The sequence below is a fragment of the Somniosus microcephalus genome, chromosome 1, assembly GCF_052327205.1.
Source record: "Somniosus microcephalus isolate GS21.2 chromosome 1, FLI_Smic_1.0, whole genome shotgun sequence".
In the NCBI taxonomy this organism is placed as follows: domain Eukaryota; kingdom Metazoa; phylum Chordata; class Chondrichthyes; order Squaliformes; family Somniosidae; genus Somniosus; species Somniosus microcephalus.
This window is the reverse complement of record NC_140987.1, coordinates 54,430,114-54,452,092: the sequence shown is the minus strand read 5'-3', so window position 1 is coordinate 54,452,092 and position 21,979 is coordinate 54,430,114. Positions and strand designations below refer to the sequence as shown.

Sequence of the window (21,979 nt, the reverse complement as noted above, 5' to 3'; positions counted from 1 at the left end):
AAAACTGCTTCCATTGCCATTGTTTTGTGTTTTTTTTAACTTTGTTTTCTAAATTTTTCCTGTTCCCTCTCTAAGTTGGCTTCTTGTCGAAGGCTCAATACAACATCCCCTGTTCTCGGGCACCATCATTCACCCTGTCCAAATAAATCTGCAGTCCAGGCAATCACCAATGAGTGGATATCATTGACTGTTGGGCTGTCCCCTGTCAGCACCCTAGCCCCTACACCTCCTCCTTTTCCTGACAGTTTGTTGTCTGATTTAGTTACACTTACTTCTTTGGCAGTCACCTCCCATCAATCTGACCCAACCCCCTCAACAAATACTGCTACCTGTGAAAAATTGAGTCATTTCATTCCAGTCACATCTTCAAAGAACCTTCCTAGCTCACCTGAAGGTTTGCACTATCCATTGTGCCCATCCCTGTCTGATGCTGTCTCGCATTCACCCATTTTCTCATTTCACACTATACCACATCGATATGACACTAACATAATGCAGGTAGCAGACAGAGCTCAGGATACCCCTGAGAAATTCGAAACCATTTCCTCTATCAATGGGAAAACACCCGACCCTATGGAGGTTTCTTTAGTCATTACAGAACCATCTGACAGTAGCTCTCCAAAGAAATTCCTGCAGGTCAGGGATGAGCAGGAAGAGGAGCTCTGTGAAGAATTGCTGTCAATCATTCAAGGAAGCCAGTCAAAGAGTGCTGGAATTAAGCACACATGTTTCCATGGGCATAGTCCGGATGTAACCAAGGAACCTCCAAAACTCTTTATAGAGGAAGATCCTAGTGAGGTCTATAAGGTGCCAGTGGCAAATAGAAAGAAACCAGTTATGTCTGATGAAGTTCAGAAGGAAACAAGTATTGATACTGAGGTACAAATACAGTGTAGCAAAAACTAGTTCTAAAAATAGCTTATTTTTTGTTTACTAAATTTAGACAATTACTTAATGCACTGCTGGACAAAATGTGTTTAACTCTCTTTTTCCAGTGTGTTTAACTTAAATATGAAGGTAGCTTTAAAATATTTTAAAAAGTTGACACTGTCTCAGAAGTGGCATGCAAATGTTGACTTCATTTAAGGAGAATGGAGATAAATGAATGCCCAGATGCTTATAACAATGACGAATGGTGTGTACCAATAACCAATGTTAGGAGAATATTCTAACACCTGCTATCTACCTAGGATCGCATGGTTTTTATGTTGACTGCCGCAATAATGAAATTTCTGAAATATAATAAATTAGATGCATGTATTAGAAAAAATACAATGGAAAGCCCGTTTTAGTTCCAGTAAACAATAAATAAAAATGGTGCATCATTTTCAGTTTGAAGACACCTTACCGTGGTCAGTCCTTTTGTTGATTTGTTTTTTTCTGTTTCAACTCTTCTTTCTTTATATATACAGACTGTAACTTCTGGAACTGACAAAACTGTTGCTTCTCCTCCCTCACATTTGCCTGCTGCATATTCATCCCCACGGCCAAAGATCCCCCCCTCTATATCTTTTTCTTCACCTCCACAACTCCCTCAGAGACCCACATTCTGCACCAAATCATCCTCCAGTCAGGAAACTAGGTCTCCAAAGTTGAAGGTAACTTGGATCACATCATAGAGCAAAAACACAAATGATTGGAAGCGAATGATGTCAATGCCAAAATGTTGTGCTTACTAAGTTTTTTTTAATCTGGACTTGTGAGTTGGTAAACCAGTTTATAAAGATGTAATAGTTAGGGGGAATAGTGACCAAGTTGGCACCAAGTATCGCACCGTGGCGAGATGTAGGCATGCTGTTCTGGGCATTTGCAAGCAGAGGTTGGGCTACTTCCAACAGGGATAAAGAAAAATTGGATAGGGGATCTCCACCAGACTATTTATCTCCCCCCCCCCCCCCCACCAAGAGTATATTGGAGGGAGATAGAATATTTGAAAAGGAGATAATATAGATTCAAAGCTACATTTACACAAAAAGACAAAATTTAATTTAATTGGCAGTGAGGAGCTCTGAGGAATTTAAGTAATCAGAATAGTGCAAAACAACAATGCAGGGAGATATAAAGAAATAAACATTCTTATGTAAAACAATAAATGAACTGCTTCCTTACCCCTCGTATTGAATATTTCTTGCATCTACTGCATCACTTTAAAAAAGAGCTATTGATTAGATTTACGTATGTGTTTTCAATAAATGTTAAGGAAATATTACTCTCTCTGGTGACATCTTCTACTAAACTGATAATGTCATAACTGCTGACAAGTTACTAAGACAATTATATTTTTCTATTTGTTTGGTTGTTGCACCCTGATTCAGAAACCAGTTGCAGAAATCATATCTGAAGCTGTTAATATTTTGACAGAAGTCTCTGCAATCAGAACCTTTTTTGTGTGTCTCTTAAAAAACAAAAACTTGACAGAACCTCATGTGGATAGTTTAGCCAGGCTCAAAGATAAGCAACTTGCATGGTGGCACTGCGTGCTGTATTGTCAGCATGTTGCTCTACACCCACGATTCCATACATGGGGAGCTCCTATTCTCAATGGAGCAAGGATCCGTTATGAAAGGGAAGAAAGGTGAAATTCAACTAAATTACCATAGGGAAGAATCTTCAATCGATTTTAGACCCTGGGTAATAAATGGTTTTACTGTAGACAGCCTAATAGCGATGTAGGACCACCATTGGAAAAAAGCGGCGATTTTTAGTTTAAATGAGGGCAAACCTATCTTACCAACTCACTTATCCTTTTGAGAGTTTACTTTATTTTCAATGGCTGCATGTGTTGTGAAAATTGGAGAGTGTAATAACCTTTCCTTTACGTATTGTACCTACCAGAAACACATTGTACACTCCTTATTGATTAATAATCTGATGCCATCATGTTCTATTCATTCATCAAGAGTGTTCCAAATTCTCTCTCAAATATCAGCAAGTATCTCCTGTTGCATAACTTCTTTATGCAATGAAAGGTTTTGCAAGTTGTCAGACGTTGTATTTTTACTTTTGTAGTTAAGAGACTGTGTAGCAAGCACTGCCCCTTCACGTCTGAGATCTGGGTTTCAGATCAGGCTGGACTGATGGGATGAAGCTCTGTATTGCCTGTAACAGTCCTCTGCAATAAGTTTTGGGCAGTTTTAATCCAACTGGCCTTGAGGCTACAGCTGTCTATAATTTGGCACAAATTGGCACCAAATTAGTACTCATAGAGCCAGCAAGCTGGTATAGGGAATGTCATACTGATGCAATTGAGGGTACACAAGTTTGGGGTTAATGTTTGGGAGAGGGGGATTAATTACTTCATCTTGATTTTACAATGCCATATTCAACTGAGAAGTATTTGATCCTAATACTGGGCACCCAAAAGGAGGGGGTAACTTTTTCAGTTCCTAGTCCCTCACCTGGATTATTGCAGTGTTGCCCCCAACATTATACTAAGGAAAACATTATAGATTGTAAAAATAATAGAAGTCACACAGTATCTTGTACAAGATGCAGCTGTTTTTAATTAAGCCGCAAATTAGGCAAAATGTGTAATCTGAGCAAAAATAAAAATCTAATCGCAAAAATATAAGAATGTCATTAAGTGAAATCAGTACCAAGGGAATAAACTGAAAAATGTCTCCAGTTTTAAGATCCTTTCACTTTCCAGATACTCACTTTAGGAAAATTTACTTCAATCTGAATGCATTATTTTAAATGATAAAAGGGATAAATATGGTTAATATTATGAATTTATCCGGTGAGTAGCTGAGTAGTAAAGTCCCAGACTCTCCCGTTCTGTACTGAGTTGTCTGATATCAACTGGAGCAGCAGCTGGGTTGTTACAATTGATCACAGAACCCCTGGTCTAGGGTGGGTAGAATCAGCCAGGGTTTCTGTTCCCGATTGCTGTCCATTGACCGCCATTGGAAGTGTGTATGTGTGAACATCCGGTGAGGACAGGATGTTCCCCACAGTCGAGTGCCGTGCTTAGACTAGTTACCCAGGTTTGCACGTGAATAATGGCCATTTGGGTGAGATGCTGGAGAGTGACCAGCACCCATAGAATCATATCTTGACAAAGGAGCGGAAGAGGGTAGATGAAAGGGACAGTCTAAAATTGGTGATATAAATTAATTACAAATATACATAAAACCTAAAAAAACATGTGTTCTCGGTAAGACATGTTGATGTAGTATGCGATTCACTTAGGGTGCAAAGACATAACTGTAGCTTGGGTACGAAGTGGCTTCACTTCACACCAGTGCTACAATTATAGCGTTACTGCAGCCTCAATCCAGTGTCAGGCCCAACCTAAAACCAGAGCAAAGAGGGAGTGAGACTTCCTAGAGGAGATAGTCTCATTCTGATTCACTTTGGGCCTTGATACTTTATCTGCACTCCACGTGTCTGTAGGAAGCCAAAACCACTTTGCACTAAATTTATTTGAATTAGGTTATAAAATTCCAGTCGGACTTTGCATTTCCAGCTCTTGTATGACATAGTATTTAACTTGATATTTCTAACTTTTCCTTAAGTGGTCTTTGCTCTTTTTAAAAAAAAACTTTAACTCTAGGCAGTCTGATTGCACTTTGTGGCTCTTACAGACTGGACTGAGGACTGATGTAGCTATTGTCGGTAAGCCTCCTCGCAGCCCCGTGATGTCTAAGCGATCCTGGGGTTCGCCTGTCGGGAGTAGCTTTTCACCATCTCATAGGGTAGGGGAATTGGGAAAGCATATGCCAGACGTGTGGGATTGTTTGCTTTTTTGTTGAATTGCGTTTGTGTGAATTGAATTAATATTTCTTTCTTTGACTTAATTTCTGATGCATTCTTTAACTTGCTGGAATGTGTTTACATTTTAGGATGTTCTGTTTTTCATGAGACTCGCCAGCTCCCTCCCTCCACCATATCATCCCACAATGTTGTTGTGTGCTCTGATAATGTATTGCACTGCAAGTTACAGCAGAATTATTCTATACTATATAATAAAGTAGACAATTTCTGAAAACTTAGTGATCGCCTATGGTGCTACATGCGCAAAAATATTCAACATAATTTTGAAATATTGAACAGAATATTAATCTGTCATCTAATTATTTGCATGTTAATTGCTATCCATATCAATTTAATTTTAAAATGTTATTTTCTCTAATATTTGGCTAGCACTCCTTTTGTGATTCCTTCCATTTCTTTGAACTATGATTTGTACAAAATTACATTTATCCTTGCATTGAAAACTTGTGCATGTTTTAAAATTACAAATATACCCCTTAACAGCATAAATTTTGATCAAATCTCTTTTTTTAATATTAAAACCATTACTGTGTTTCTCTTTAAGAAGAAGGTAGGAAAGGCAGGGAGTTGCAAATATAGCAGGTTACATTTGGGGCAAATATGAGATTGAAGCGATCTTGAAGCTGGAGTGGGCTGAGGCAGGAATAGCGAGAGGTCTGAAATTGAGGGAGGAAACATCTCGAGGATGTGCAGTGGAAAGCAATCTTATACAGGGAGAAGTAGCAATTAAATGGAGCCTGTTAATCAGAAAGTGGGCTTGCAAGCAAGAGGCAGATAGGTTAGGGTTGAGGTTGGGAAGGAGCAAGCAGCAAAGAGCGGGGCTTGGGGCTGCTGCAGGATGGGAGGGACAGGAAGGATAAGAGGGAGGAGGACATTTGGGGTCAAGTGATGACTTTGGGATTTGTAGTCTGATTCCTGGCATTGACCTCACAGTACAGGTGTGCTCTCACATTGTGGTGGAGGTTGGCTGCATGGTTGGCCCTGGGAGTTGTAGTGCAGTCATTTAGCTCAGAATATTGCAATTGCGCATCTGAGCTGCCGGGAGTGTGACGGAGCAGGGCTTTCGCTTTCCTGGGTCTGATCCTGCCCCAAATTCTGGGGTTGGAGGTGAGTTGAATGCTGGAATTCTAGAATGCTATTTTGCCACTCTTGGGGAGTTGCATGCCAATCTGGCGGGAAGTAAATAGTTCTGTTCTTTGCTGCTCTCTTGCTGATTTGACATTTTCCTAACAACAATCGATGTCTCTCATTGGAACGTGGCACTGTGGGTCCCATTTCTGCTGTACAACTGTGCATCACAACCAAGTGGAATATTCCCCCTTCATTTTGGAATACTGAAAGCTGCACAAAAAGGGGCATAAACCCAAAAGAATGGGTTCCACCACAAATTCTTACCCTGCCACCAAAAACAAGCCAGAATTTCCAACCTTGGGTTTCAGTTGACCTGTGACTTACTGGAAGAGGGTGTACTTTAGGATAGAGATGTTCATGAGACCTGGAGGGGTGGATCAGGCTGTATGTTAGAGTTATTGGGAAATGAGAAAGGTAAGTTTGTGAATTGAATTTTTTTTTATCCGTATATTATGTTAGAAATTATATTTTTCGGGAAGGGAGAAATTCTTTGTGCTGGAAAATGATTGGGTCTCAAACTGAAATTGAGGTGAAATGTTTTGCACAATATGATTAGTTGATCATGAAAGGAGAAACATGGAGGCCTGATAATGTCCTTCAGGGAAGGAAATCTGTCATCCTTACCCGGTCTGGCCTATATGTGACTCCAGACCCACAGCAATGTGGTTGACTCTTAACTGCCCTCTGAAATGGCCTAGCAAGCCACTCAGTTGTTCAAAGGCTACTAGAGATGGGCAATAAATGCTGGCCATTCCTGCATCGCAAACATCCCGTGAAGGAATAAAAAAAATATGGTGGGGCCCAGCCCGATAAATTCTAACCTAACAAACAGCTCCGAAATGCGCATGTGCGTGAGTCTGTCTCTAATACACAAACTCTCAACTTCATTTATTGTCTTCAAGATTCTAAGATGCAAAATTAATGTGTAACATGGGGACACAGACACGAGGTCAGAAGAGGGAAGGTAAACATACAGTTTAACAACTTCACAAATGCTGGTGAATGTGTGAAACGAACTAGCCAGGGAAGTGAATAAGTGTCAGCAAATTCAGAGGATTTTTTTTTTGGTGTCAAAGGTTGTTATGGGTTTATGGAGGTAAAGTAAAATATGGTATCTTTTGGAACTGTTCAATGGTCTTATTTATTTTAGCAGCATTGCATCCTGGGGAACAGAGGAAATGGGAGCAACAGAGAGAGGCAGATGGGGAAAGGAGAGCGAATCTTTTGACCCGGGAGAGAGGGAGCCTGAGAGAGGGAGCCTCTTGAGAAGGGGAGGGATAGGCTTGATGTGGCTCAGTCGTTGGGGTTGGGGGCAGAGAAATGCACCCTGTTGGTGGATGGAGATTGTATTTGAGGGAGGGTTGGAATGGGGGGGAGAGAGAGAGAGAGAGACACTCTCAAGTGAGCCATTATCAAGAAGACAGATAGGGAAGAGAGTCTGTTTTGGGAGGGTGGAGAGATGGCCTCTGTCAAAGTCAGGGGGAGGGGGCACAGATAGGTGCCTTGTTGTGCAGAGGAAAGAAGAGAGGGAGAGAAAAGCTGCTCCAGAGGGGCATCTCTGGTTTTGCTGACAGCAAGGAATTTGTTGGGGCTCAGCAGACCTCTGCATTATAAAACAACATGACCTCTGACTCACTCTGAGCACCTTGAGCAATCCACTGTACATTAAATACTTTTTCCAGTTTAGGAAAAGAAAGTGGAAGGGGAAGAGCTCACCACTACATCAGTCCAACATTTTGTTGATTATTGTTGAAGATTTTTGAACATCCACTTAGAAACATAATTATTTTATATAAAGTTTCCTTTTAATAAATTGAAATAAACTTCTCAATTTTCTTTGGTAATAATGAATTGGAAATGTTACATTTTTTGGGTGCTTTGATACACCAGTGATCACTTTGGCAGAAGGGAAAGGCTGAGTCCTAAATCTGAGATTGACATTAAACTGTGGGTACAAGGGAATGTTGTCTGATTTTATTCATCTTTTTCTTTTCTGTTAAGTCTCTGATTTCTCTTGGCTTAACGGGGGTAGGAAGTCTAAAGGGAGTGTTTTCTACTCCAAGTACTTTTCCCACCTCAATCTGAAAATACAGTTCTTAAGGTATAAGATAACTAGTGAGATGTGGGAGATTGCCTCTAGAAGCCCTGCCGTTTTGAGTCTCCTTCCTTTGTGATGTAAATTACAGGAAGGAGATCACATGCATCTGAGGGCAGCTCCAATGAGTACTATAGGACCACAGTTTGGAACAGACTGGGAACTGATCTGAAGATATCTGATCCTAGAAACACACTGCTGGCTATTGGATACTGCTGATTACAGTTTGTATTCGGGAGTCAACTACAAGATCAACAAGATTCCTCAACAGTGCTGGATTAATTTAATGTGGCATAGCATTCTGAGATTCTGGCTCAGGCCTTTGCTCAGTTAAAAATCTTTGCTGTCTGCACTCTGAGCAATAAATGCTTTCTGAGGATAAACTGAAAAACTTTTGTAGTGGTTCCTTTTCCACGTCATATTTTCTATAATGTGCAAATGTATACAATTTAGGGGGTTTTATTCATTTCAGTTTGGAAATTATTGGCGACTTATCAATGAAAAGGGCGCGCACACGACAAGCATTGTGGGATAAACAAGTTTCATTGTTCTTGACTGGTTGCAAAGCGTTGAATGTTTTTAGCATTATAATTATTTTGCAGAGCAATATCATGTCTTTCAATTCTTTCTGTCTATTGGGAGCGTATAGCATGCATGAGAAGTAAAAGCATAAGCCTCCGTTGCAGTGTGTGTACAGAATGACCTGGCCTGGGGTTTGACTTTGCAGTGTTGCGATCAGTGTGGAGCTGAGCATGTGTAACGCATGACAGTGTGTGTACTGAGGGCTCTTTGCTGCAGTCTTGTTTTGGATTGTCCTTTCTACAGCTTCCATTTCAGTAGCGCTTCAGCTTAATTAGAAGTGTTGTTTTTGTTTCCAGATGTGAATGGGTTTCGCAATTTCTTTTTAATGCTGTTTGTTTGTTTTCTGTCTAATAAAGACTGCAACTTAAATCGAATGTGTTGTTCCCCCCACAGCCCCAACAACCTACCCTTGTTCATGAAGGTTCACAGATTGGAGAACCGTGAGTACAGTTTTATTTTTTTCTGAATAAAGTGTTGTTTTAAAAAGAGAGCACCCAAAATAAAATTAGAGCGCCAATTTTAACTTATTATACTGAAAACCTGCCACTGAAGTCCTTGGTTAATACTATTCAGCAATCAAGGAGAGTGAGATGTTGCTGTGCAAGTGTTTTAAAAGCTAGCTGATAACCTGCAGAAAGTTTGTCTTAATGTGATAACTCAAAGGTAAATGGTGTGTTGTGTTGATCTGCTAAAATCATACAGCACAGAAGGAGACCATTCAGCCTACTGTGTAGTGTTTCTCATTGATCCAATGCAAAGAATTCTTTAGAGACTGTTGCCAATGGTTTTTCAAATCTGAACCTGTCAATTAAAATAACTCAATATTTTGTCGAATATGACCTTGCATTCATATAGCGCCTTTGTCGTAGTAAAATGCCCTAAGGCGCGTCAGAGGAGCATAATCAGACAACGTCGGACAGTTTCCAGCAGCATTTTAAAGGCCGATAAAGAGGTGGCGATGCAAAGAGTTTTGGGGATGGAATTCCAGAGCTTAGGGCCAAGATGGCTGAAAGCATGCCCACCAGTGGTGGGGTGAAGGAAGTGAGGGATGCACAAGAGGCCAGAGTTGGAGAGTTCTTGAAGGGTTGTAGAACTGGAGGAGGATACATGAGACAGGGAGAGGTGAAGCCTTGGGAGGGATTTGAACATGAAAATAAGAATTTTAACATTTGAGGCATTAGTAGAACACACGCCAATGTAGTTCAGCGAGCACAGCGGTGATAGGTGAATGGGACTTGGTGTGAGTCAGGATAAGGCTGCAGAGTTTTGGATGAGCTTAAGTTTGTAGACAGTAGAAGGCTGGGGGCCAGCTAGGCGAGCATTGGAACAGTGGATTCTGGCGGTAACAAAAGCATGGACTGATACAGGGCCAGAGATGGGCGATATCACGAAGGTGAAAGTAGGCGGTCTTTGTGATGGAGCGGATGTGAGATTGGAAGCTCAACTCCAGGTCAAATAAGATGCCGTAGTTGCAAACAGTCTGGTTCAGCCTGAGCCAGTGGCTAGGGAGGGGGATGGAATCAATGGCAGAAGAAGTACTGCATTGTCATGTGGTACAGTCTTTTGAAAGTGATGTTAAAACCAAGGTCCCCTCTGCCTGCTCAGGTGGATGTAAAAGATCCCACAGTACTTTCAAAAAAAAGAGCGGGCGAGTTCTCCTGGTGTCCTATCCCATAACCAACACCACTAAAAAACAGATTATCTGATGATCTATTGCTGTTTGTAGGACCTTACTATTTGCCTACATTACAACAGTGACTACACTTCAAAAAGTTATTCTTTGTCTGCGAAGTGCTTTGGGAATGTCCTGACAGAGAGAGAACTTTATAAATACAGATTCACTCTTTCTTGCTATAAGCAACAAATATTTCAAATTGTATACCACCGAGGTTTGATTATGAATAAAGGAACATACATTTTGTAATGTAAATGTATCATCTGCAATTAATTATTTTGCGGGAAAACAGGCCAGACTGCTCTTGGACAGATAAAGGGGACATTGTTACAAAAAAAGTTCAAAATGTGCATTGTTTAAAGCTTTAACAGATCCTGGGCAAGCAGGATGACATGTAATACCTGCTCATCAGCCATTCTATGTACAGTACATTCCATTGTCTTTGATCATAGTTAATAAATAGGGAGATTTCTGTGTTTTAATTCGTAACTGTTTTGAAGCTGCTGGAGTTACAATGGAAGCTGCCTGTCCTTGAATCTTGGGGTCTTTATTCTGAAATACATACTGATGGCTTATGTTTAATTAAGTTCTGAATCAACTTCTTGATTCAATTGGTTGATTCTTTTTGTTGTAATTGTTGTACTTTCTATTTCTTGTTATGTTTTACTGCTTTTTATTATCTTTCTTGTAAAGAAATTTGACAATTAGTTTAACCTAAATGCATTGGTTTGATGGTGTTATTTATCGCCTGCCAGAGGTAACAGTCGTGTGTGGTGCCCATCCCACATGATCACCACTACATTATACTGCTTCATAAATAGAGGCGTAGGCGCGATCTTGCCAGCCCTGGGGAGGTGGGTTTGGAGGCGGGACTGCTGGGGAAAATAGCAGAATCTGGGGGCGGGTTCATCATAACTATCGAAGTTATTATGAACCTTTTAAGATACTGGTTCGGCCTCAACTGGAGTATTGAGCCCAATTCTGGGCACTGCACTTTAGGAAGGATGTGAAGGCCTTGGAGAGGGTGCAGAAAAGATTTACGAGAATGGATCCAGGGATGAGGGGCTTCAATTACATGGATAGACTGGAGAAGCTGGGGTTGTTCCTCTTAGAGCAGTGAAGGTTGAGAGGAGATTTGTTAGAGGTGCTCAAAATCATGAGGGGAGTAGATAGAGAGAAACTGTTCCCATTGGCGGAAGGGTCGAGAACCAGAGGACACAGATTTAAGGTGATTGGCAGAAGAACCAAAGGTGACATGAGGAAAAGCTTTTTTACGTAACAAATGGTTATGATCTAGAATGCATTGCCTGAAAGGGTGGTGGAGGAAGATTCAATCGTGGCTTTCAAAAGAGAATTGGATAAGTACCTGAAGGAAAAAAAATTGTAGGGGTACGGGGAATGGGACTAGCTGAAGTGCTCTTGCAGAGAGCCGGCATGGGCTGAATGGCCTCCTGTGCTGTAACCATGCTATGATTCTATGATTTCTAGATAAGGGGTAACTGTTAGCCCTGTGATATGCTATCCTATTCACAGTACAGATCATAGAGTCATAACGGCACAGAAGGAGGCCATTCGGCCCATCGAGTCCGTGCCAGCTCTCTGTGTAACAATCCAGTCAGTCCCATTCCCCCGCTGTAGCCCTGCAAGTTTATTTCCCTCAAGTGCCCATCCAGTCCTCCCTTGAAAACATTGAGGCCTAGAAATTCTTAAGGGGGAGGGGCCTGCACCAGCGCGATGACCGATCGCGAGTGCCGGCAAAAGAGCCCGGCGCCGAGGAGAAGTGCCGGGCTCTCGGGACACAGCCGGCACTGCTTGGTGGGCGGGGGGGGGGAACCAGGAGGCCGGGGACGGCGCCGCGAGGAGGTGCTGGCAGGCGGCCACAGGAAAAAATGGCCGCCCCGCACCGCCACCTTAATTTGCGCCACTACAGCCACAGGTAGGCCCCGTGAACCAGTCGCGATTTGCGACCGGCGTTACAGCGGGGGGCGCGACCAAATATCTCGATCGGGGCGGTAGCGGGGCGCTGTGCACACCGATGACATCATCGGTGGCGGCCCAGCGCTGCAGGTTAACGCCGCCCATAGCGTTCCGCTAAATATCACGGGAGGCGTGGCCAGTGGCGCTAAAGCCACTGAGTGCCCTCTTTAGGCGCTAACTGGTGGCGCAGCCCACCGAATTTCTAGGCCTGAGTGTCTCTGTTTCCACCACTTCCGTCGGCAGCCAGTTCCAGGTCCTCGCCACTCGCTGCATAAAAAAGTTTTTCCTCACATCCCCCCCCCCCCCTCCCCGTATCTCTTGTCCAAAACCTTAAATCTGTGTCCCCTAGTCCTTGTACCATAGTGGGAACAGCCTTTCCCCGTCATAATCTTGTACACCTCTATCAAATCACCCCTCAACCTCCTTTGCTCTAATGAGAACAAATCCAGCTTCTCTAACCTGTCTTTGTAGCGTGTAAAGTTAAGGCACATGGGATTGACTTGGATAGAGAACTGGTTGGCAGACAGAAAGCAAAGAGTTGGAATAAACGGGTCCTTTTCCGAGTGGCAGGCAGTGACTAGTGGGGTACCGCAGGGATCGGTCCTTGGACCCCAGCTATTCACAATATATATTAATGAACTAGACAAGGGAACTAGATGTAATATCTCCAAATTTGCAGACAACACAAAGCTGGGTGGGCGTGTGTGCTGTGAGGAGGATGTCGAGAAACTCCAGGATGATTTGGACATGTTGGGTGATTGGGCAGAAACATGGCAGATGCAATATAAGATCCCCCATCCCCGGAACCATTCTGGCAAATCTCCCCTGCACCCTCTCAAGGGCTTTCACATCCTTCCTAAACTGTGGTGACCAGAACTGGACGCAATACTCCAGTTGTGGCCTAACCAGCGCTTTATAAAGGTTCAGCATAACTTCTCTACTTTTGTACTCAATACCTCTATTTATGAAGCCCAAGATCCCATATGCTTTGCTAACCACTCTCTCAATATGTCCTGCCACCTTCAGGGACCTATGCACATTAACTCCCAGGTCCCTCTGTCCCTGCACACTCTTTAAAACTGTGCCATTAAGTGTATATTACCTCTCCCTGTTCCTTCTGCCAAAATGCATCACCTCACACTTCTCTCTTTTGTTTGACCTGCAAATGTAGGCTGCCTTACTGCTATGAGCACCCATTAAGAGTATTGGGAGAAAGCCCACATTATAACAACAAGCAGAAGTTATCTTGATGATTCTATAATTAATTGTTGTCTTATCATTTTATCTGCTGTCGCAATAGCCAAATGTGGAGCACCATTTTCACTGTGGAGATGTTCAGAGTTACTGGGCTCGATTTTGCCAGTGTGGGCGGGCTGGGGCACGTCAGGTGGCATTCGTCTCAGGACCCCGACTCTGAAGTGAAGTGGGGAAAAAGTGTGATTTTCCCTTTATTGAGCAATTGATTTCCAGCATGTGGGAACCCCTGGCCCAATGAGTCTTTTCATACAGAAAGTCACCTCCGATTACGTCATCAATGCTGCTGGATTTAAGTCCTGCAAGCAGCCTTGCTTCTTCTGGAGACTGGAAACATTATGGTGATTGTAGTAAGGAATTCATTGATTGACCATGTCCACCAGCAGGCAAAAGTGTGCTCCACGCTTCGATGAGCCCTCCCTCCAAGCTCTGGTGGAGGGAGCAAGATCAAATAAGGAGGTGCTCTTCCCTTCCTCGGGGAGAAAAAAGCCACCCCAGCAGAGTAAAGCTGTGTGGCTGCAAGTTGCCCAGGAGGTCAACTCCATATCGATGAGCCGCAGAACCTGGCTGCAATGCAGGAAGAGGTTTCATGACCTTCTCCGCACAGGAAAAGTGAGTATGACTTTCCCATCTCCCTCAATTTGATCCCCATCGCCCCTCCTCACCAGCAGTCTGCTTTGTTAACCTCTTCCTCCACATCCCACTTGACACTTAAATCCCTGCACCCTTACCCATTGCCTCTCTCTCTCTGGTCACATTCACTTAACTATTCTACCATGTAGCCCTCACACTCCCTATCACTGTGATGCAATGACAACAACTTACAACACACAGGGAGGTCCCTTTGTCTCCTTCTAAGCATCTATGCTATGCATTCTCTACACTCACTCCTTCATTCTCACTCAAACTCCACTTGTCTCCCTCATTGCAGGAAAAGAGAGCTCACAATAAGAGAGCGAGGACAGGAGGAGGGCCACCCTCAGTAGCCCAGCTCACTGCCTGGGAGGAGGTGGCCCTGGAAATCGCCGGGATCGAGGAGGATTCCCAAGTGGGGGACGGACAGACGGGCGCATCACAGCAAGCTGGTGACAGAATAGTTTGGCATCTCTCTCACTGACATTGCATGAGTCACTGATAATGAATCTGATGCTCTAACAGATTGACTTATGATCATCTGCACTATTCAATGTGCATGTAGCCTTGGCCTCACATCTCTAACTCTTTCCTTTACTCCCCCACAGGACCATCGAAAGCCCCCGTCCCCACTGTCCAGGAGGAAGAGCCTGAGCTTCCAGACTCCTCAGAGGAAGCTGCAACCTCTGAGGGTGTAGCATCAGCAGAATTCAGCGCAGACACTCACACATTGGTGGGACCTTCGCGAGATAGAGTAGTGTTGGCACCTGGTGTATCACAGCTCACAAGCAAGCATCAGCAGATAGTGGAGAGTACTCGTTGGAGGGCACAGGACTCTGCCAGCTGGGCTCAGCTGCATGTCGACCCTGTGTCTCCGGGTCCATCCAGAAGGAGAGCAGTGCTGGAACTCCAGGAACAGGTGTAGGAGTCACTGGCAGGTTTTGTCTCCAGGGTCACTGCGAGTGTGGAGCGAATGGAGGAGTCCATCGCAAACATGAGCAGAGCCTTTGTGGAGGCATTGGCTCATGAACGCATCACCACGGAAAGGATGGCAACCTCCGTGGAAAGGATGGCAACCTCCGTGGAAAGGATAGCTAACTCCATGGTAAGGCTGGCTACCATAGAGGAGAGGATGGCTACGGTCATGGAGGAGCTTGGTCGCCAGGGTCTTGAAAACATGGTCATTGTTCAGAATAGAATGACATTTCTTGAGGAGCGATGGTCAGCTATTGAGCATAGAAACCAGACCTTCATGGAAGTCCTCTGGAGTAGGACTTCCAGTGCAGAAACGGGTCCTCATGGCCCCCCTGAAGTACAGCAAGGTGCTGTCAAGCCACTTGCTAGCTCTGAAGTGGGGCTGACCCATGAGAGGGATGTTGGTGGCAGACAACAAGGAAGTGGGGGCTCCTCTCCAAGCACTCACACGACCTTGCCACTGCAAAGCCCTCGGTCAAAGCCCCACCAGAGTCCTCACCCAACTGAGATGGGTGTCTCAGCCCCTGCACAGCCGCAGGAGCAGCAGACTGTTGCCGAGCCTTCAGGTTCACGGGATTTGAGGGGAAATTTCTGGGGATTTGAGGGGAAATTTCTTTACCCAGAGGGTTGTGGGGGTCTGGAACTCACTGCCTGAAAGGGTGGTAGAGGCAGGAACCCTAATTACATTTAAAAAGTACTTGGATGTGCACTTGGGATGCTCTAACCTGCAGGGCTATGGACCAAGAGTTGGGAAGTGGGATTAGGCTGGATAGCTCTTTGTTGGCCGGCCTGGGCACGTTGGGCCGAAATGGCCTCCTTCTGTGCTGTAACTAATTCTAACCCCAGAGGACGCCCGCCAAAGGTGTCGAGACAGGAGCAGCAAGAAAGTGAGCAAGGGGCCTCCACATCTGCTGAAGCCACAGGGGAAGCACCACGTAGGAGCATGCATAAGAGGAAGATAATGCACAAGTAGTCACGAGGGTAGTCACTTGGGTGCTGTTTTTGGACCAGCCATCCTTGTCATGGTATCATAAACAGATTTGATAGCAAACTGTTGAAGTTGTGGCCTGTATCGCAAATGGGACTTTCACATTGAGGGCTTGGGGCGACTTGCAATTGTCAGTGTGGTGGTCAGAATGATAGGAATCTGCAGGTTCTTGTCCATTGTCGATGCTCTGGTAAAAAGGTGCGAGACAGAAGTGTTTGATTGTGCAGGCTATGCAAAATCTGGCCAACATGAGTGCGTCCCTTGCATCCCGGGCAGCAATGTGGTCGCACTCTGGCGCCTTCTGGCCTGTGCAGTTTCAGGTGGGTGAGCAGCAGCTTGGCGCTCCTGTTGTTGGTTCTGCTGCTGCCGCGGCTGGTCTTCGTCCGAATCTGATGTCCAGGAGGAAAGGAAATAAATGGTTCCCATGCTTCTGCTATATACCTCAGTTGAGGAAGCGCTCAGTCAAGGTGGGGAGAGGGGTTTCCCAGGAGGTCACACTGGAGATGGGTCTCAGGCTCCAAACCTCCACAACAATGAGTAGGCCGCTAAAAGTTCCCCCAGGCCTGAGACAACAAAGTTCTGCCACCTGCAAATGATGATTGCTGAAAACTCCTATTTAATGGTGGAGCTGCAGCTGTTAGTAAGCAATCCACTTGTGAGGCCGCCAGGATTACCTGGCATGTTCCAGAGGAGGCGTGTAGGATGGGGGAAATGTCTAAAAAATCAGAAAGGCCTCTCAAAATTGGATTATAGAAGCAATTAAGTGGTTGTTAAGGGCCTATCCCGTCTCTTGGAGATGGAATGGAAACGGGGTCTGAAACCCCGATTCTGGGAAAATTGCTCGGAGGCGGATCGGGCCCACATGCCATTTTTTGCGATTTTAACACCTCACACGCCCCCAATCCCGCCTCCTCAGGCCTGGCAAAATCGAGCCCACTGTCTTTCCTATGAAACAGTTTCAGTTTTTTCAATAGTGTGTTTACTATGGTGTAAACACTGCCCACAAAACAAGAGCCTACACTACAGAAAAAAGTACTTTGGGAAGACCTCCGATCATGACGGGCACTATACAAATGCAAGTTACTTCTTTCTTTCAAAGACCCAAGTCAGTCACTAAACAGCAGGTGGTAGTTAAGTGAGTGAACGAGTGCATTTTACATTGTTACCATATTACAGGAAAAAGGCAGCCTAAAGGTTATTCCCTCTATTTCATAGTTGTTTCCTGGGTGCATCTCAGTTCGGTTCTGATTGATGGTATTTGCACACTGCCACATATAGTAATCCTCATGCATTTTCTAAACATTATGGTCTCCACCCCTTACTGAATTGAACTACTCTGGTATACTCCTATGGTATGTGTGGGTTGCCTAAATGAAGGAGATTTTTCTAATGATGTGCATCCTCCACACACCACAACCTTACCCAACTCTCCATTCAGGCCCTGTAAATGTGTAGGTTTTTGGGATTAGTGATTCTGTAGTTAGTTTCATTTTAGCTTCAGGACTGAAGTAAGTGGCGTGACAATGTCGTGATGATGTTTTCACTGTGTGCTAAGCTCATGGTTTTCCCCAAAACCAGTCAAGTTCAGCTTTACTCTCGAGGTGTGTGGCAGAATGCATGTCCTGTGAAGAATGGAGCGCTTGCAAATTAGGTAATTCTGCTTCAAGGAGCAGTGTGTTTAGCAGATGCACAGGAGTAACATCAGACAGAGGGAGTGGGTTCACAGCATGGGAAATCTGGCCTTGTGGAGAATAATTGTTTTTTGTTGTGATTTTCAAGCCTCTGCCAGGCTTGGTTTTCACTGCCAGCAACTAGCTTTCCTATTTTTCCCCCACACTATGCTGGAGATGATGTAGAAACTGGACTTTTCATTGCACCAAGTCTGAACTCCTCTGCCTTTAATCATAGAGAAACTTCCATAGCCGAACAGGTATAACCCACAAACATTAAAAAAAAAAGTTAAAACTTAACAGTCTCCCTGGGCCAAAGACGGACATGCTGCCAAACCATGGAGAGGCCATTTGCATTCTTAAAGGTCCTTTTTCTGTTGCACAGGGGAGAAAAGAAATGGCACTTTTGTCTTCTACCAAAAATTAGGACGTTCAAATTTATTGTCAGAATTCCATTAATGTCAAAGGGAGCTTCAGCTCAGTCTGTGGCCCAGTGTTATAGAGTGGACATGAACCGTCCATTGTCTCATACACTGTGGAATAATAGAATCGTCGTCGGAGGCTATTCGGCCCATTACACCTGTATTGATGTTGACTTTTAAACCGGAACTATCTAAACCTATTTCTGTGTTCTTTCCCTGTATCTTTTTTATAATCATCTTTTGCAAATATGTGGCCTAGAAATTCACTGGCCTTAGCGCCGCTTTTGAGGCGCTAGAGGGCCTAGCGGCGAAGTTATGGCCAGTTTTGAAATTGACAGGGGCCCTAAATCGGCGTTAGGCCGGTAGCGCTGCGCCGGCACCGATGACGTCATCGGTGTGCGCAGCATCCCGGTTGCCATGGTAACCCGCCCGAACTCGGAAATTGAGTTGCGGCCGCCTCGCCCGTGGCAGCCGCAAGCAACGTTCTGGCAGAGGTGCCTTACACAACGTTGCGCCGGCGCATTAAAGGCCCCGCGGCGGCCCGCCGCCCGCCTGGCCGCAGCTCCCTCCCCGGACTTCCCCCCCCCCCCCCCCCCCCCCGGAACAGAAGCAAGCCCGGCACTTGTCCGAGGTGCCGGGCTCATTTTTAAAAAGATTATCGCGGGCCGCGGCCGGGTGCAGGCAGCTCCTCCTTAAGGGAAGGAGGAGGCCTGCACTTCCCGAACCTGCCGCACCGCAGCGGGCGCCGGAATAGCGCCGAAATTCAGCGCATAGCGCCAGTTTTCAGGCGCTAACAGCTTTCAGCAGCGCCGGCAGCCGTTTGGGCGCAGAAGTAGTGAATTTTTGGCCCGCCCAGCGCGACTTAGCTCCGGCACTAACTTCCGGCGCTAAAGCCGTCGCTGCGCCAAAACCCAATTTCTAGGCCTGTGTCTTTTAAATAATGTTATAGTCTCTGCCAAATGACCCTTTCATGTTCTAATAACCTTCTGTCTGAAATTTCTTCTGGTGATGATCCTGAATCTATGTTCCCTTGTTATTAATTTGCCAACCAGTGTGCACAACTTTTCACTTTTTTTCTCCTCAAAACTACTCATAATTTTGAAAACCTCTATTAGATCCTCTTTATCCTCACTGCTCCAGTGAATAAGACCCCTTTTTTCAGCCTTTCTCCATAAGATAATTCTAGTGAATCTTTGCCGTACCATTTCCACAATGAGGTGCCCACAGTACTGCAATCTGGCTTAATCAATGTCTTGTACAAATTCAATATCACTTCCTTGCTTTTCTATTCGCTGTCCCAATGTGTAAAAGCTAGAATCCTTTTTGATGGCCTTTTCTATTTGTACCCACATCTTTCAAGATTAATTATACAATTTTGCTTTAATTAGTACTGAATGTTGATTTCCATAAATTGTTTACATTAAATTTTAGACACCATGACAGATACGAGCTAGCTAAATTTAAACTCTTATTGCATTTTCTCACAGATACCAAGCTATGTACAGTTATAACCCTAGAAATGAAGATGAGCTGGAGCTCAAGGAAGGCGATATTGTTGATGTAATGGAGAAGTGTGATGATGGCTGGTTTGTTGGTATGTGCATTATATAGTCTCTCTTATTTTATGGGTAGGGATGAGCTAACAGATTAATGTTCATTTCTGAATCCGAAACCCACAGAGTAAAAAAACCACAGTTAATTGGGGTGAGCAATGTGCAGGAAGACCGTCCTTAAACTACTAAGAGATTAGTTTCCTGTATGGTTGTCGGAACATGAGGGAATCCTGACAGAAATGGCTACCTTGGGCAAATATCCCAGGATACCTTATTTACCCAATGGAGACAAAGTGACTCATGACTTGTGCATCCTGCCAGGCACAGAAACACTAGATCAGATTAATCAGGCAAATTCAGAGTTATCAATACCAGACAAATGTTGGCAGATTTAGGATCAGAAGAGGAGAAACTGTTGACAAACTCAGTGTAAAGAATATAATGGTTAAATTCATGACTCCTGCACTCGTGGCAGAGACCCATGCTCAATGGCGGCACGGGTTAGAGACGGGGCTACAACACTAGCAACACTTCTCTGACCCATGCTCCTTTTCAGCGCGGATCCCTGTGGGAGTGTGGGATCGGTGGTTTTATCTTAGAGGCAGTGTTATGCTTTTTATAGTGAAATTCCAAATAGGTTAACTTTCCAAAAGAAGTGAGGGTTGTCAATTGACATTAGGACAAGTTATAAGAAAGTCAAAATGAGCATCTGCCAAGAGTTACTCCCTTCCAATTACGAACAGCAGAAGTCTGTGAAACTTTCTAGTGAACTTCAATATAGCATCATGAATGCACAGATAAAGATACCTTGCACATGCTATTTTGATAAAAAATTCATCCAAATACAAACCATCCAAATTTTTCCACATAAACCTGCATGGGTGCAACCTACATAGATTTTAACTTCGAGGCGTCGCGCACAGCTCATCCCTATTCTGCTGCAAACTACTATAGTGATCAGGAAGTTCACTTACAGAAATGTAATCCATTATTTGCAGCAGCTAATGCTTTCAAAGAATTTTTAAAATTCCTTTATATCTCATTTTTTCTTTTAAGTTGTGGAATTATGGTGCATATACGGGCAGATTTACCCACTAGTTTTCTAAATGTTCAATCCACATTTTCCCAAAAGGAAATTTTCTTCCAAGTGGCCGAAATACAAAATGTACATAGTAATCAGAGCGGTCAGCAGTGGGTAGATCTTAATGTCCATCAAGTGAGCTGGTCATGGTCCTGCAGACATTTTGCTGGGGCTGCCAATGGGAAACCCCAGGTCTCTTGATTGCTAATACCCCCCATGGGGTGAATATGCTTTCATTGTTATATATAAATGTTAAATGTCCATCAGAAATGACTTTGATCCTTGCTATGCAAAGGACAGGACTCCAGACTGCAATCATTTTTGCAGAGGTGCTGGGAGCAGAGTCCTTAAGTGGAGGCAGATGTACAGTCAGCATTTACCTGATCTTATGTCTGCTTGGAAAAATAGAAAGAGAACCATCAGGTAGTGTGTAAAGAATACTACTGATATTCTGCCCAGGACTGGTGGGTGCTCTATACCACCAGTGTTTAGAGATAGAGATGTCTAGTGACAGTTCCAAGCAGTGTCTTGTTGTGACAGTACAACTTGGGCATGTTTTAATTTGCAGTATTCTGTAGATACACTAATTTCACTACTCACAGCCTATTATGGATTAATTTCAGTGGTGGGATTTGGTGTTCCAGAACTAATTTTAATGATACCTTTAAGGTTTTGTCACAGGCCACATGCCCACAGAGTAAGCAAAGATCATTGATCCATTCTTGGTTCCTTATATACTCTCTCATCTGTGACAAGTTTGTTAAGTTTGCAACAGTTAATAACAAGTTCTAGCTCGCTTTATCCTATAGATAGACTTGTGTGCACTGGAATTTGGATTGAAACTGCCAAAAAAAGGTTTGCTAGTGAGCCTCATTGCCTAATAGATTATATGAAAATTTCCTCTCTCTATCAGATTTGGATTCTAATACAGAGGGGAAAGTGCAATCTAACACACTGTACCAGTCAGGAAAAAAAATTAATTGAATATAAACTATAACTTGCTCTTGATGGGGGTGATAAACTGACCTGTTGACATTTAAAGCCCTTTGCGAGATTGTCCTCGCTGAAATGCATCAGCTATCTTGAGCATAAATTGAGCTATTTCTGTTTTGAATTGGCACTGGTATAAGTTAAGACACCCAACCAGAAATAGTTCCGATCATTCAG

General features: G+C 43.9%; 2 protein-coding genes across 6 annotated transcripts in view; both read left to right on the top strand.

The window, feature by feature from the left end:
- sorbs2b (sorbin and SH3 domain containing 2b) overlaps positions 1–21,979 on the top strand; it is a 308,730-nt gene that overhangs the window by 281,363 nt on the left and 5,388 nt on the right. For 4 of the 5 annotated variants that reach the window (XM_085981513.1, XM_085981502.1, XM_085981522.1 and 1 more), the window contains 2 exons: positions 8,978–9,024; positions 19,666–19,772. In XM_085981513.1, the coding sequence (XP_085837639.1) occupies positions 8,978–9,024; positions 19,666–19,772 (154 nt within the window). Of the gene's footprint in view, positions 1–75; positions 880–1,412; positions 1,599–4,586; positions 4,698–8,977; positions 9,025–19,665; positions 19,773–21,979 lie in introns of all 5 variants that reach the window. The other variant, XM_085981485.1, reaches the window with a different exon arrangement.
- LOC147124089 (uncharacterized) lies at positions 12,114–19,659 on the top strand. The gene is made up of 3 exons (XM_085981533.1): positions 12,114–14,102; positions 14,422–14,575; positions 14,732–19,659. The coding sequence occupies exons 1-3, from the start codon at positions 13,863–13,865 to the stop codon at positions 15,046–15,048; spliced, it is 711 nt and encodes a 236-aa protein (XP_085837659.1). The 5' UTR covers positions 12,114–13,862; the 3' UTR covers positions 15,049–19,659.

Excerpts from the sequence above, each read along its gene's own strand:
- LOC147124089 (XM_085981533.1), top strand. The coding sequence starts at position 13,863 with ATGTCCACCAGCAGGCAAAAGTGTGCTCCACGCTTCGATGAGCCCTCC. Across the intron at positions 14,103-14,421 it reads ACCTTCTCCGCACAGGAAAA|GAAAAGAGAGCTCACAATAA; the intron begins GTGAGTATGACT and ends CCCTCATTGCAG. Across the intron at positions 14,576-14,731 it reads GGGCGCATCACAGCAAGCTG|GACCATCGAAAGCCCCCGTC; the intron begins GTGACAGAATAG and ends ACTCCCCCACAG.